This window comes from Adiantum capillus-veneris, chromosome 3 (assembly GCF_014529385.1).
Source record: "Adiantum capillus-veneris isolate H3 chromosome 3, ASM1452938v2, whole genome shotgun sequence".
Classification (NCBI taxonomy): domain Eukaryota; kingdom Viridiplantae; phylum Streptophyta; class Polypodiopsida; order Polypodiales; family Pteridaceae; genus Adiantum; species Adiantum capillus-veneris.
Genome location: NC_140933.1, coordinates 146,296,444 through 146,310,364, shown reverse-complemented (window position 1 = coordinate 146,310,364; position 13,921 = coordinate 146,296,444). Strand labels below are relative to the sequence as shown.

The 13,921-nt window shown below is 43.9% G+C and overlaps 1 protein-coding gene across 1 annotated transcript in view; it reads right to left on the bottom strand.

Moving 5' to 3' along the window:
- LOC147461874 (magnesium transporter MRS2-4-like) overlaps nt 1-10,038 on the bottom strand; it is a 39,502-nt gene extending 29,464 nt beyond the window's left edge. Inside the window, exon 1 of the mRNA XM_086509344.1 lies at nt 9,630-10,038. Within this exon, the coding sequence (XP_086365470.1) occupies nt 9,630-9,900 (271 nt within the window). The 5' untranslated portion in view covers nt 9,901-10,038. The remainder of the gene's footprint in view (nt 1-9,629) is intronic.
- Nucleotides 10,039-13,921: the final 3,883 nt, after the last annotated feature.

The window sequence follows — 13,921 nt, the reverse complement described above, 5'->3', positions numbered from 1 at the left end:
ATGTCATCTTAGTGAACTGTTTTGAAGTCAATCTCTATTGTGTCACGGTAGAATCTTGACTTGGGGTGTCCAAGTTTGTTACAGTGGTATCAGAGCCCGGCCGATTTCTCTTCTACCGCGAAATCCAATCCTTTTCTCGCGACACTTATAGATTCCAACAAGACTCGGTCGACTTCTTCTGCATCTGCTAATGCAGGAGGAGATCACGGAGAAGATTTACATGATTTAACAGAGGAAGAGTACGAGCCACCTTGGCCTACTCAGTTTGAACTTGAAGAGATGGAATGTCGACAGCACGTTGACGAGGCAACAAAGCAGATGATTAAAATTGCGAAGGATCCAAAATTTGCCAAAAAAAAAATCTCAGCAATCCATCGCCGAAGTGCACACCGAGTGGCAGAAAGCCACAGAACCACCCATCAAACCGGCAATCAAAAAACCTCCTTCTCCGAGGATATTTACACAGCAAGAATTACAAGAGGTGGTTCAGACATAGATCAGCAGGCTTTTGGACGCTAACAACAAATCCAAAAGCAAGAGAAAAAAAAGCACAAGAGGGACTGACTTCATTTGGGTCGTCAATCTTCTTTTGCATCGGCATGAAAGCAGAAGAAGCGTGTACGATTTGAAGGACTACCCAGTTCTTCTGCTTCTTCTTCTTCTTCTTCTTCTTCTTCTTCTTATGACAGTTCTTCTAGAACTTCTGACTAGAGTGAGGAAGACAGAAAAGGTAAAAAGCGAAGTCAAAAGCAAAGCTTCGGAAAGGGCAAGAAAAAGGCAAAGAAAGCCAGATTTCGCCCAATTTCTCACAGTTCAATAGAGGAGTAGTCCGCTGTCAATTCAAACTCCGACGATCACATGTTTTATGCAAAGAAGCATTTTTACAAAGCAAACCAATATGACTTTCTTGAAGACAAAAGCAAGGAAGTAAAAGAATTCAAAGAAGGTGGACAGTTGATTAAGTTTGAGTTCTTTTCTTGGTTCCAAGATGCTCCGAGTGTCACAAAGTGATGACGTGGCGGACAGCAGAAACCCTAATTTCTGCCAGAAACCCTAAAATTCCTACAAACCCTAAATTTTGCCAAAAACCCTAATTTTCGGAAATCGCGGAGGCGGATTATTAAAAAATAAAAAAATAAAAATTGGAAAATGATGAGCGACGCAAATTTCGCTTTTTCTCTACTTAAATGAGAAAGAGAGAGAGAATGCTTTTGCTTTCATGTTTTGACTCTCTATGAGACAGAGAGAGAGAGAGCAATTGCTTTTGATTTGAAGCTTTTGGGACTCTGCTTTTGGCCATCCCTTGTAACCTTTAAATTAGTGGTGAGTGCCTCACTTCTCAGAGCATCTGGACGCAGAGTCTGAGAGTGAAACCCTAACCGCTCTCTTATACTTTGATGATTGATTAATATAAAAAGAAATACCGAAAGGGGCGCCAGTCTTTGGGGCCAATATCTCTAGGCACGGAACTCCGCCGGGCCAGTGCAAATCTATTGTGATCTGTGAATTGTTTTGAAGTGGTTATTTGGTGCTGTCGCGGTTGATTCTTGACTTGGAGTGTCCAAGTCTGTTACAGTGGTATCAGAGCAAGGCCGATTTCTCTTCTACGGGAAATCCGATCCCCGAATATTTTTTTTTTTCCGCGGCACCTATGGCTTCAGGCAATGATCAGTCGACTCCCTCTGCATCTGGAGATGCGGGCTGGGATCACAACGAAGATTCAGGATAAGAGTATGGCCCGCCTTGGCCTACTTAGGCGGAGCGGCGAGAGATAGAGCGTCGCCAGTTGATCAGCGATGCAACAAAGATAATGCTCAATTTTGCCAAGGACCCGAAGATGGCAAAATATATGAACCAGATCTCTTTGGAAGAGGTACAGACGGAGTGGCAGAGAACCACAACACCACTCCCGAAACCCGCTCTCAAGAAACCTTCTGCCTCCAAGAAATATACGGAGAAGGAACTGGAGAACGTGGTTGATGCACGGATTGCTCAGCTTTTTGACATGCAAAAGAAAGCCAAAAAGCACGGCAAAAAGCAAAAGAAAAGCACTGACTTCCCGGGATATTTGGGTCGTCGGTTGACATTTGACAAGGCAAAGAAACGGAAGAAGCGTGTTCGATTTGAAGGAGTACCCAATTCTTCTTCTTCTTCTTCTGACAGTTCTTCTAGCTCCTCGGATTAGAGCGAAGAAGACAGAAAAAGCAAAAAGCGAAGCAAGACACAAAGCTTCGAAAAGGGCAAGAAAAAGGCAAAGAAGGCTACATCTCGCCCAGAGACTGACAGTTCTACTGAGGACTCGTCTACAGACAGCTCAGATTCCGATGACGGAAAGTTTTATGCGAACAAGAAGAATTTTTACAAAGCCAACCAGTATGACTTTCTCGAAGATAAAAGCAAGAAAGTCCGAGAGTTTAAGGAAGGTGGCCACTCGATCAAGTTTGATACTTTTCAGGAGACTCAGATGCTTCGAAAACTCTGTCTTTTATACAGCAGTTTGACATCGCTTTCGCGGGAGGACGCTATTCAGAGCACTCCAAGATTCGGAGAGCTGCCTCTTACTTTAAGGGGAATGCTCGTACTTGGTGGTCCACGCTTCTATTAAGCAAGACTGTGCCAATTACATGGCTGAAATTCAAGAGGCTTTTTATTTCTTCTTGGTTGACTCAAGAGTTTGAGCGAGATATACGAGCTACTTGGAACCATCTCCGGATGACCAAGAGCGATACAGTGAATTCTTATTGTGAAAGATTCTGGAGCTCTTTTCTACCCGCCTCTTCATTCAAGAAGATCTCGTTCAGAGAACAGATTGAGCGGTTTACCTTGGGTCTGCCTGCAGAGATCCGAAATCACTGCTTGGAACAGAAGTCAGCTTCTATTCAGGAGTTGATGAGTCATGCGAAGCGGGGCTTTGCCATTCACTCTGGCAGTCTGACCTACCCCACAGATGAGGCCATGACACAACGAGCCGAACAAACTTCTGGGAATGAAAGTAGAATGAAAAAGAGCAACCCAGAGAAAAAAAAGGATGCACGACCCAAAGCTTGCTTCTGAGGAGAGAGCTCGCTTCATCAGAGAGAGGAAGTGCTTTGGATGCGGGGAACATGGACATATTTTCGCAAAGTGCCCTGATAAGGCACAGAAAGAACAGAATGATAAAGACGACGACAGGTCTGAGAGTTCGAGAGCAACTGAGGAATGTGGCAGAAAAGGCAGATAGAAAAGCAGAACTGGTACCACATGGCGTGGGACCTGCACCGAATCTAATGAATGAAAGTACAAACTTTGCTGCTCTCGGGGCAAAGTGAAGGATCAGGAAGCTCTTTTGAAGGAGCCAAGGCCAACTTCTTTTCACTTGGAATTGGCGGCTCTATTTGGAACTACGCCCGACAGACTGACGCCACAGGCGGAGGTAGTTCGACTGGCACCCGGATGGGATGTTGCCATTACACCGAGCATTGGCAAACTTCGTTTGCAATGACAAGGGTGTTCAGGGCACGCGAGTGACGTTCTACTCGGGATCCCTTGGTACCACAAGAACTACGCCGTGGTTGACTACCGGGCCGAGAAAGCGACTTTGATAAATGAAGGGCTTAGAGATTGTACTTGATGAACTTCAGTTTCCTTACTCATTCTTTTGGGAGAACTGAACGATGGATAAAAGTTGAATATGTTTTGACCTGAAGAAAAGAACGCCAAGATTTTTTTTCTCCACGCTCATGCCGATTGCTTTTGAGAGGGCCTGAAGATCATACCATTGATCTGATATCTGGAAGCACGCCACCGAATCGGCCACCTTATCGTGTGAGCCGAGTACAGAATGAAAAGATTATGAACTCAGTGAAAGACCTCTTGGAAAAGGGTCTTGTCCAGCCTAGTACTTCACCGTATTGCTCTCCAGTGTTGTTGGTTTTGAAGAAAGACGGATCTTGGAGAATGTGCATCGATTATAGCACTCTCAACGAAATCACCATCAAGAACAGATTTTCGATTCCTAGGATCGATGATATACTTGAAAAGTTACAGGGATCCTCATGCTTTAGCAGGATTGACTTGAAGAGTGGATATCATCAGATCAGGATAGCGCCAGGAGATGTCTACAAGACAGCTTTTCGGACGACTTTTGGGTTATTTGAGTTTTGGGTGATGCCTTTTGGCTTAACCAATGCTCCTGCGACATTTAACCGGATGATGGATAGGATTTTTCGAGAGTACAGGCTATTTGTTGGCACTTTCTTTGACGACATCATTGTTTTCTCCAAGAATGAGGCAAAACACAGAGAACATCTGCTTCAAGTCTTTCAGGCATTACGAGATCACACATTAGTGATTAATGCTACGAAAAGTGAATTTTTCCTACCAGAGATACATTTTTTTGGGACACATTGTGTCAACAGCAGAAGTGCAAATGAACCCGGCCAAGATAGAGACTATCCGTGATTGGCCCGATTTGAGGAATGCCCATGAAGTTAGAAGCTTCTTGGGACTGTGTTCGTACTACAGGAGGTTCATACGAAAGTTTGCAGAGGTTGCTTCCCCTTTGCATACCTTGACACAGAAAGGAGTACCTTTTTCGTGGGGACCCACAGAGGTGACTGCCTTTCAGACATTGAAAGAGAAATTCACTACAGGACCAGATTTGACTTTGCCGGACTTGCAGAAGTCATTTGAAGTATTTTGTGATGCTTGTGGTCGTAGTGTGGGTACGGTCTTGATGCAAGAAGGCCATGTCATAGCTTACGAGAGCCGTTTGTTCTCTAGGCCGGAGATGACAGCACAGATCTATGGGAAAGAGCTTTTGGCGGTTATCCACGCTCTTACTCAGTGGCGGCATTACCTACTCGGAGCGGATTTTACTGTCTTTACAAACCATCAGAGTTTGCGCTACTTGTCACAGAAGCAGCTTTCGGAAAAGCAGATGCAGTGGGTGAACATCTTGTCACAGTTCCACTTCCAGATTGTCCATGTGCAGGGACAGAAGAATGTGGTGGCAGATGCTTTGTCTCGAAAACCGTTGGTTCTGGCTATTTCCGCGATACATCATAGGAGCTTGAAGGATATGGTCGATCAGTATGCCACAGATACAGATTTTGCAGATATTTTCACACGGATACGGGATGGGGAGACAGTAGCTGGATACTCCCTTCGGGAAGGCTACTTGATGAAAAAGACTATGTTGTGCGTTACACAGCCGTTGAGGGAAAAGGTTATGACTGATTGCCACTGTCCACCTTTTACAGGTCACCGCGGCATTGCTACCACCATGAAAGGGGTAGAGAGAGATTTCTTTTGGCGGAGACTGAAGAAGGATGTGGAAGAGTTTGTGCGCAATTGCTTGGTATGCCAGAAGGTCAAGTTTGACAGGCATAAGGCACAGGGATTGTTACAGCCTTTACCCATACCCACCCGCCCCTAGGAAAATATTGAAATGGATTTCATTTTTTTTTATCTCCCGAGAATACAGAATGATCACGATGATTTTCCGATTACATGGCACGCCTGAGACGATTGTCTCCGACAGAGACCCCAGATTTATGAGTTTGTTTTGGAAGGCAATTTGGGAGAACATTGGCACGCGGTTGCAGTTCTCGTCATCGTTCCACTTGCAGACTGACGGGCAATCTGAGATTGCCAATTCAGTGATTTTAGATTTATTGAAGTCTTGTATCTCGCATCAGAAGACTCAATGGGAAAAGAACTTACCTTTGGTGGAATTTGCCTACAATAACACGATACACTCTTCGACGGGGAAGACGCCATGAGAGATTGTTGAAACTACTGCGAAGGTTCCATCCTTCTTGAGCACGAAAGATTAGAAATTTGAAGCGGATGAATATTCGGGAGATTTGGATACGGCTTTTGCCAAGGTTCGCGAGACTTTGCAGGAGTCTCAAGAACGACAGAAAAAGACAGCGGATCGCCATCGTCGCGACTTGAAACTAAAGGAGGATGATTGGGTGCTCTTACTTTTGAGAAGGCACGCCTAAGAAAGAAAAAGGGAAAGGAGAGGCTTTTTCCAAAGCTTAGTATGTGATACTACGGACCTTTCCAGATTACTGACAAGATAAATGATGTCTCCTTCCGATTGAAACTGCCAGATACTTGGAGGATTCACAATGCATTGCATGTGAGTCTCTTGAAACCTGTTAAGGGTGATGTGTCTGATGATGGGGAGCCTGATGAGCAACCCAAAGTGGAAGAAAACGAGGAGATCCTTGTTCCTGAACAGATTTTGGCACATAATGATACGAAGAAAGGTAAAGTCCGAAGGCGGTTCTTGGTTAAGTTCAAGAACTTTCCTGCATTTGATGCGAAGTGGATGAAGGAGGAGGACCTAGCAGATACTCCTCGGATTGTGAAACTTTACCTCGATGTTTTGGTTTAGCATAGTCTACTCCAAACGGAACCCAGAATTCAGCTTGGCCGGAGATCTGGTGCAGTGGGATGCACAAGAGGGGAGTCACTCCACTCCTTTGTCAACAGATACCTCGATTTTGATACTAAAGTCACTGATGTCTCTTTGAGCTTCAGGGATACTGAGAGCTGACAGTATTCTGCTGGATGACTTTATGAAATGGAATTCCTGATAATGATACTGATTTGTTCTTGACTTCTTGTGAGTGCAGGAACTAATGCCGAAATGACTGCAGCATTTTGGTCTGATTGACCTCGAATAGACATGGTTGCAATAGGGGTTAGTCAATCGGACATCGATGAGGTCCCGATTGGACCTAGATGTGATTGCTAGCTACATTGCCGATAAATCATGGTCTAAGATCCGAATGAATGTTGAATGTCATGTGATGTCCTGTGATGTCTGGTGATGTCTTGTGATGTCGTGTGATGTGACTGTCGATTTTGTACATGTGCTAGATGTGTGTTCCTAGTACGTAGGTACTAACAGTCAGTGTCTGCTAAGACGATTTATGGCTTTTGTCGGTTTTGCAAGCGTAATCACGGTCGATTACAATGCTTTCAAGAGGGGGGTATGTCACAAAGTGATGACGTGGCGGACAGCAAAAACCCTAATTTCTGCCAAAAACCCTAAAATTCCTACAAACCCTAAATTTTGCCAAAAACCCTAATTTCCGGAAATCGCGGAGGCGGATTATTAAAAAATAAAAAAATAAAAATTGGAAAATGATGAGCGACGCAAATTTCGCTTTTTCTCTACTTAAATGAGAAAGAGAGAGAGAATGCTTTTGCTTTCATGTTTTGACTCTCTATGAGAGAGAGAGAGAGAGAGCAATTGCTTTTGATTTGAAGCTTTTGGGGCTCTGCTTTTGGGCATCCCTTGTAACCTTTAAATTAGTGGTGAGGGCCTCACTTCTCAGAGCATCTGGACGCAGAGTCTGAGAGTGAAACCCTAACCGCTCTCTTGTACTTTAATGATTGATTAATATAAAAAGAAATACCGAAAGGGGCGCCAGTCTTTGGGGCCAATATCTCTAGGCACGGAACTCCGCCGGGCCAGTGCAAATCTATTGTGATCTGTGAATTGTTTTGAAGTGGTTATTTGGTGCTGTCGCGGTTGATTCTTGACTTGGAGTGTCCAAGTCTGTTACACCGAGGGCTTTGGCCTTCATTCAGCAGTTTGATATAGCTTTCTCTGGAGGGAATTACTCAGAGCACTCCAAGATTAGGAGGGCTACATCTTTCTTCAAGGAAAATGCTCGAACATGGTGGTCCACTCTTCTTCTGAGGCAGGAAGCTCTAGTTAAATGGTTGAAATTCAAAAGGCTATTTATTTCTTCCTCGCTGACTCGGGAGTATGAAAGAGACATACGAACCGCTTGGAATCATCTTCGGATGACCAAGGAAGAATCTCTAGACGCTTATTGCGAGAGATTTTGGAACTCTTTTCTATCAACCTCTTCATTTAAGAAGGTCTCTTTTAAGGAACAGATTGAGCAGTTTTGTTGCGGACTTCCTACAAAGATCCGAGACTACTGCTTGGAACAAAAGTCAAATTCTATTCAAGAATTGATGGGTCGTGCGAAACGGGGTTTTGCGATACATTCGAGAAATTTGACTTATCTCGCTGATAAGATCTTGACTCGGAGATCCCAACAGACTTCTAACAACGAAAGAAGAAAGAGAAAGAGTTCTTAAGAAAACAAAGACAAGGATACACGACCCCGGCTCACTCTTTGAGAGAGAGCTAATTACATCAAAGAAGGGAAGTGTTTTGGATGTGGGGATCATGGGCACGTCTCCGCAAAGTGCCCCAAAAAGGCACAGCAAGAACAACATGAGGACAAGCCAGAGTGTTCGAGAGAAGCTGAGGAACGTGGCAGAAAAGGCAAGATGAAAGCAAGATTGATTCCACATTGCATGGATACTGACACAAGCACGATTGATGAAAGTACAGAACTTTGCCGAGCTTGGGGCAAAGTGAAAGATCAAGAAGCCTTGATTTTCTTTGATAGAGTAGCCAAGGCCAACTTCATTTCACCTGAATTGGCGGCGTGGTTCGAGATTACACCCGATTGGATGGGACCACCCGCAGAGGCAGTTCTAGAGGCACCCAGACGACACATAGCTATTACACCTGTCATTGGCAAACTTCGGTTGCATTGTCAGGGGTATTTGGGACACGAGGACTTTTACATAATACCCTTGGAAGGTTGTGACGTCCTCCTTGGAGTCCTTTGGTACCATAAGAACAACGCCGTAGTCAATTATCGGGCGAAGAAAGCAACTTTGACAAATGAAAAGGGCCGAAAAATTGTACTTGATATAAAACTGAAGGGCAAGTCTGTCCCTATTGTATCGGCTTCGGCCGTTTCCAAATTAATGAAATCGAGTCTATTTGTTTACTCGATCTATTTGAAAGAGTTGAATGATGAACACAGAACGAATATTTATGAACTAGATAAAGAATGCCAAGATTTTCTCCACACTCATGCCGATTGCTTTTTTGAGGGCCTACCAGGCGAGTTGCCACCATCTCGTCCCGAGGATCATAATATGGATCTGATACCTGGAAGCACATCATCGAACTAGTCACCTTACCATGTTAGCCGAGCCCAAAATGAAGAGATTAAGAACCAAGTGAAAGACCTTTTGGAAAAGGGTCTTATCCAACCGATTAACACCATGCTCGCACAACTATATAGAAACAGACAGACATAATTTTGTACCATTTGGGGCTAGGTGCACCTTAAGCTCCAAAAGATTGGAATACCGCAAAAACTACATGTTGTAGAGGGTTGGCATCAAAACACCGCAATGGTAGATGCGAGTCCTCCCCAGACAAGGAACTTTCAGCAAGACTTTCAATCTATTCACCTTACATCAGTACGAAGGAAATATTTAGGACAACATAATCAATGTTTAATTTGCCCGAATCCAGTAAACCCTCCACGCAATAAACCAGCTGTGGGTCTTAATGTTGACATGGTACTCTTACACATGACGAGTCTCGAGAATTATGCAGAGCATGGGGACAAGTTCTGGGAGTTTGATCCAGAATATGCGGCAGTTGCTATTTGATGAGGCAATTCACAGGATAAAGTTGCCGGACAGGGGCTTGCATGTGCTCTCTCTCTCTCTCTCTCTCTCTCTCTCTCTCTCTCTCTCTCTCTCTCTCTCTCTCTCACACACACACACACACACAAGCATCTCACCTAGAATTGTGGAAGATTGCGAGAAAACAGGACCCAAAATTCGAAGGTCTCTGGCAGGTATGGAGACGAGCTGGGTGAGGGTGTGCCTGTCCAGCTCAAGAAGCTCGGATTCTCCATCTAAACGAAGCCGCATCCATAGCCGGGTGTCTGGCTTCTTCTTTTTCTTGACAAACAAATTCATCTGTAAAGCTTGAGAATCTGGCTTCCCATCAAGGACCAGGTGTAGAGCCCTGTCTGTGATGCGATCGCGCAAAGCCCCAACCTTGCCCATCTCTAACGTTTCTCGAAGGCCAGGTCTCGACGATCGACATGAGAATCAAAAGCCCACGAGAGTCTCTGTCACACCGTCAGCGTAGCATGGCATTACATTACGTTCTGGCCTTAATAGAAGCCCAGAGCTCCTGCATGATTCTTCTGTAGGGTAACCAGAGACCCTAAAAATAATGGAGTAAGGCTATGGTCACGCGAGGCTTAGTTCCCCGTTAGAAGTGCCGACCATCAGACAGCTTTCCACTGACTTTGGAGTGTAACTGTGCCTAAAAAGGCATAATTGCAAAAGTAATCCTTTCTATTGCCGGGCATCTCGAGCTTTCTCTCTCCTGTTTGTGTCTCCTATTGCTCCCGGTGACACTTTGAGCTCCTATAAGGAATTGTCGAGGCTTACGCATAACTAAACCTTGCCTGACCATAGCCTAAGAGTGGTGCACCTAGAGGAACTTTCTAGTCAAAGACTTAGGTTGATGGTGGTAAGAACAATGTACATCTCTAAGAGGACCATTAATATAGCTCACCCACATGCCTCAAATCCCAAGTAGAGTGTTCACAAAAAAACCGATGTTTAGTGTAATTTTTTTACCAGCTAGAATTTCACAATCCTGACTAGATTTCATGATCGCCTTGGAGAAAATTGGCAAAGTTTTACAAGTTTCAATGTCCAACAAATGCTTAAAATTTTGACCTAAAAATTGGAAGAGTTTTATGCGTGCCCTTGTTTTCTTGGCTAGGAAGAATGTTTTTGGTGAGTTGTATCCCATCTCTCTCTCTCTCTCTCTCTCTCTCTCTCTCTCTCTCTCTCTCTCTCTCTCTCTCTCTCCACTTGTGCACCTTTCCCCTGTCATAGCCTCAATTTCCACCGTCACCTTCGTTGTCGCATGTTCCAACCTCGAGCTACCTAGCATCTCCACCCCGCCTATTGTATGCCTCGTCTCGTGTGCGCCCTTTGTATGGCATGGACTTCTAGACTCAGTGGTCAACCCGGTGCAGCCTTTGTCGATCTTGACCCTCTATTGTGAATGTAGTTTGCTACCACCTCGTGCACGCAAAGAGCATCGTCTCGGACATCACTATGTGTTTCATTGTCGTTCAATGTCGTGATCGCCTTTTTCTACACCTCCTTATGTCATTCGTTGTCGGGCTCGTTTGCCTCTAAACCCCTTTGTTTGTGTCCTACTACACTATTGGCCCCTGCAAACGGCGAGCTCCCTTGGTAAATCCTCTACAGTCCTTACCCCTCCTTCAAGCACCTCTCTGAGCTTCTGAATGCTACTGCAGTTCCTTACCCCTCCTTCAAGCACCTCTCTGAGCTGCCTAGTCAACCCAATGATGGATGCCCCTCAAGGAGTGCACTGCTCCAGCTTAGCAACATGGCCAACAGACTGATATAGTCATGTTGTGGCATTCCCAATAGAAGGCGAGCATGTTATTGAGCCATAGCAACTATCCACATCATTAAATTTAGAGCTCTAGTGCTTGTGCGGCACTAGCGCTTGCCCTTGACATTCTTAATCTTGGATTTTGAAAGGCATCCCCTAGTGCCACGTGAGCACTAGCGCTCAAAAAATATCATTGCCCAACAACTATAGTTGCATGTCATGGTTTGAACTGCTTAGATGAGTGAGTCTTGCAGTGTCTTCTCATCCACCGAGTCAAAGTCGTATGCCAGTATCCCCAACTTCTCAATGCCATCCATCCAATGGATATAGATGTACTTTTCCAAGCTTAGAAGAGAAGGGATATAATTTTTTTCGTTTGATGCCACCTTTTGCCAACGTCTAAATGGTCTACATCATCTTGAGCATCAAGCCATCAACCTTGATAATCACCACACATGTCTTGTAGCATAACGGCTAGGGTGGACTTACGCCCATGAATGCACCACGTGGGGAGAGTGGTGTGGACAAAGCGGTGATGTGGGGAGAGAGGTAGAGAGAGTGTCCAACAACTTGGTGAGGGACCATAGTCACAAACAAAGACACAAGGAGAGAGGGGGGAGAGTGCATTAATTTCCCTCTCCTCACTATCATCACAAGTTGGCTGCCAAAAAAAAACTCGAGAATTTTTCAAAACAAGAAAATCAAGCTTGCCACATGGCACTTTGCTTTTCAACATGCAATAGATTTGCTTTTGACTAGTCTTGCTTGGTTGTTCTTGCCATAGAAATTGTTATTGATGTGGTTTGGAGCATTTTTGCATGATATTGCAGTAGAGTTTTGAGCGATGATATCACTCTTAGCTATCGTTCTTGACGACACTTAAAATAGTAGAGAGAGAGAGAGAGAGAGAGAGAGAGAGAGAGAGAGAGAGAGAGAGAGAGAGAGAGAGAGAGAGAGAGAGATAGCAATGAGAGAGAGTGACAGCACTAGCTTAAGAGCTTAAATAATAAAAACAATGCAAGCATGCAAGATGGCTCTCTAAAAGGGGGGAAAGGGGGGGGGGGGGGGGGGGGGGGGGTGTCTTAACTATGAGGTTGTAGGTGTGTTACAAGGAAGGAGAGGATTATGGTGTTTTGTTATTGTGTGATTAGGAAAACACCAAATGTGTTTTGTTATGTGTGAACACTTCAATAAAGGGAGTAGGGGGTAAGAAGGATGGGGAAGGGAGAGGGAGAAATCAAGTCCTTCACATGAACTCCCATAAGGTGTGCTTGTGATAATAAAAAAGGCGTGGTTTTTGCCCTTCTTTGCTTGACTTTGGTGGCCCTTACAACAATCAAGTGAGACAAAACCTCAACAAAAATAACAAGGTGAACTTTAAATATTGAGGTGATCAAGTATAAAAAGGACAGGGGATGGGAGGGGGGCTACTTTTTTAACTTGGTACCGTCTCTATTCTATTGTGATTGTGATGCCCAACTTTGATATGTGTATCTCAAAAAAGAACCATAAGAAGGGTTAGAACTCATCTAAATTGATGATCTTGATCATTTCTCATATGATTTTCTTTTTGAATGTTGTTTGTAGATGGCTGGCGCGTCACCATGTGGGAACGTGTTCTTAGAAGATGGGCAATGAATCACTTAGTAATTACTACGGTAAACCCGAAGCATATAAATAGGGCCCATTACTTTGATATCGGGTTGGCAATTGTTACCACTTGTATTAGCGCTTTGAGCTATAATTGCACTTGAGCATCAGTGGCAGTATTATTGGCTACACTTTCTCTCTCTGTAATCATATTCACTGTAATCTCAATCATGATATATATATATATATATATATATATTCCAGTGATAGTGACTTCTCAACAGTCTTCGGAATCTGAATCTGAACTTTATTCCAGTCTTTAAGTCTGATTCTCATTTCAGTATTCATATTTCAGTCTAATCACTGATTTCTGTCTAGTCTGTTGTCTGAACTCTTCCTACTCTAAGTAGCTGAAATCCTTCAACACTGGAATTAGTTGTCTCAAGAGATCAGCTCCAATTCCATTGTTTCCTTTTTATATTTGAGAAAAAAAAAGCATGCAGGTTTTGAGAGTTTGCATATCCTCCCTAATTTTTACAATACGTAGGAAGGAGCCGTTCCCACAACAACGACAAAAAGAAAAATCTTCTTCAAATCAAGGGACATTGCGTGAGACCTAATCCAAATCTTTTGCGGAACCTCGTAGGGATAATTTGAGTTCAAGATCTTGTAACTTCAACTAGATCTGGCTGCTTTGCAGATGCTTTGTATTTCCAACAGCTACATCATGATTGCTTCTAAGCAGTAGCTTTGATTCTCATGCATTCAATGTTTGTGCCGCCTCATGTATACCGAGAGCTGCATAAACAGTACTTATTTACAAATGTGTTGAAGCATTACATTTCTCAAAAATTGTTGCATGCTCAAAGACCAATCATCCAAGCTCCACATTCTCCCATTTCCAACAAGTTCCTAGAAGAGCCAACCACAATGGAGGATAATCAGATGATGGCATCATCTTGATTACTCTCATAGCTTTGTCAAAATGCCTTACATGGCTGAAAATGTCAACCATGCAAGTGAAGTGCATATTATTCCCTCGAGCTATCA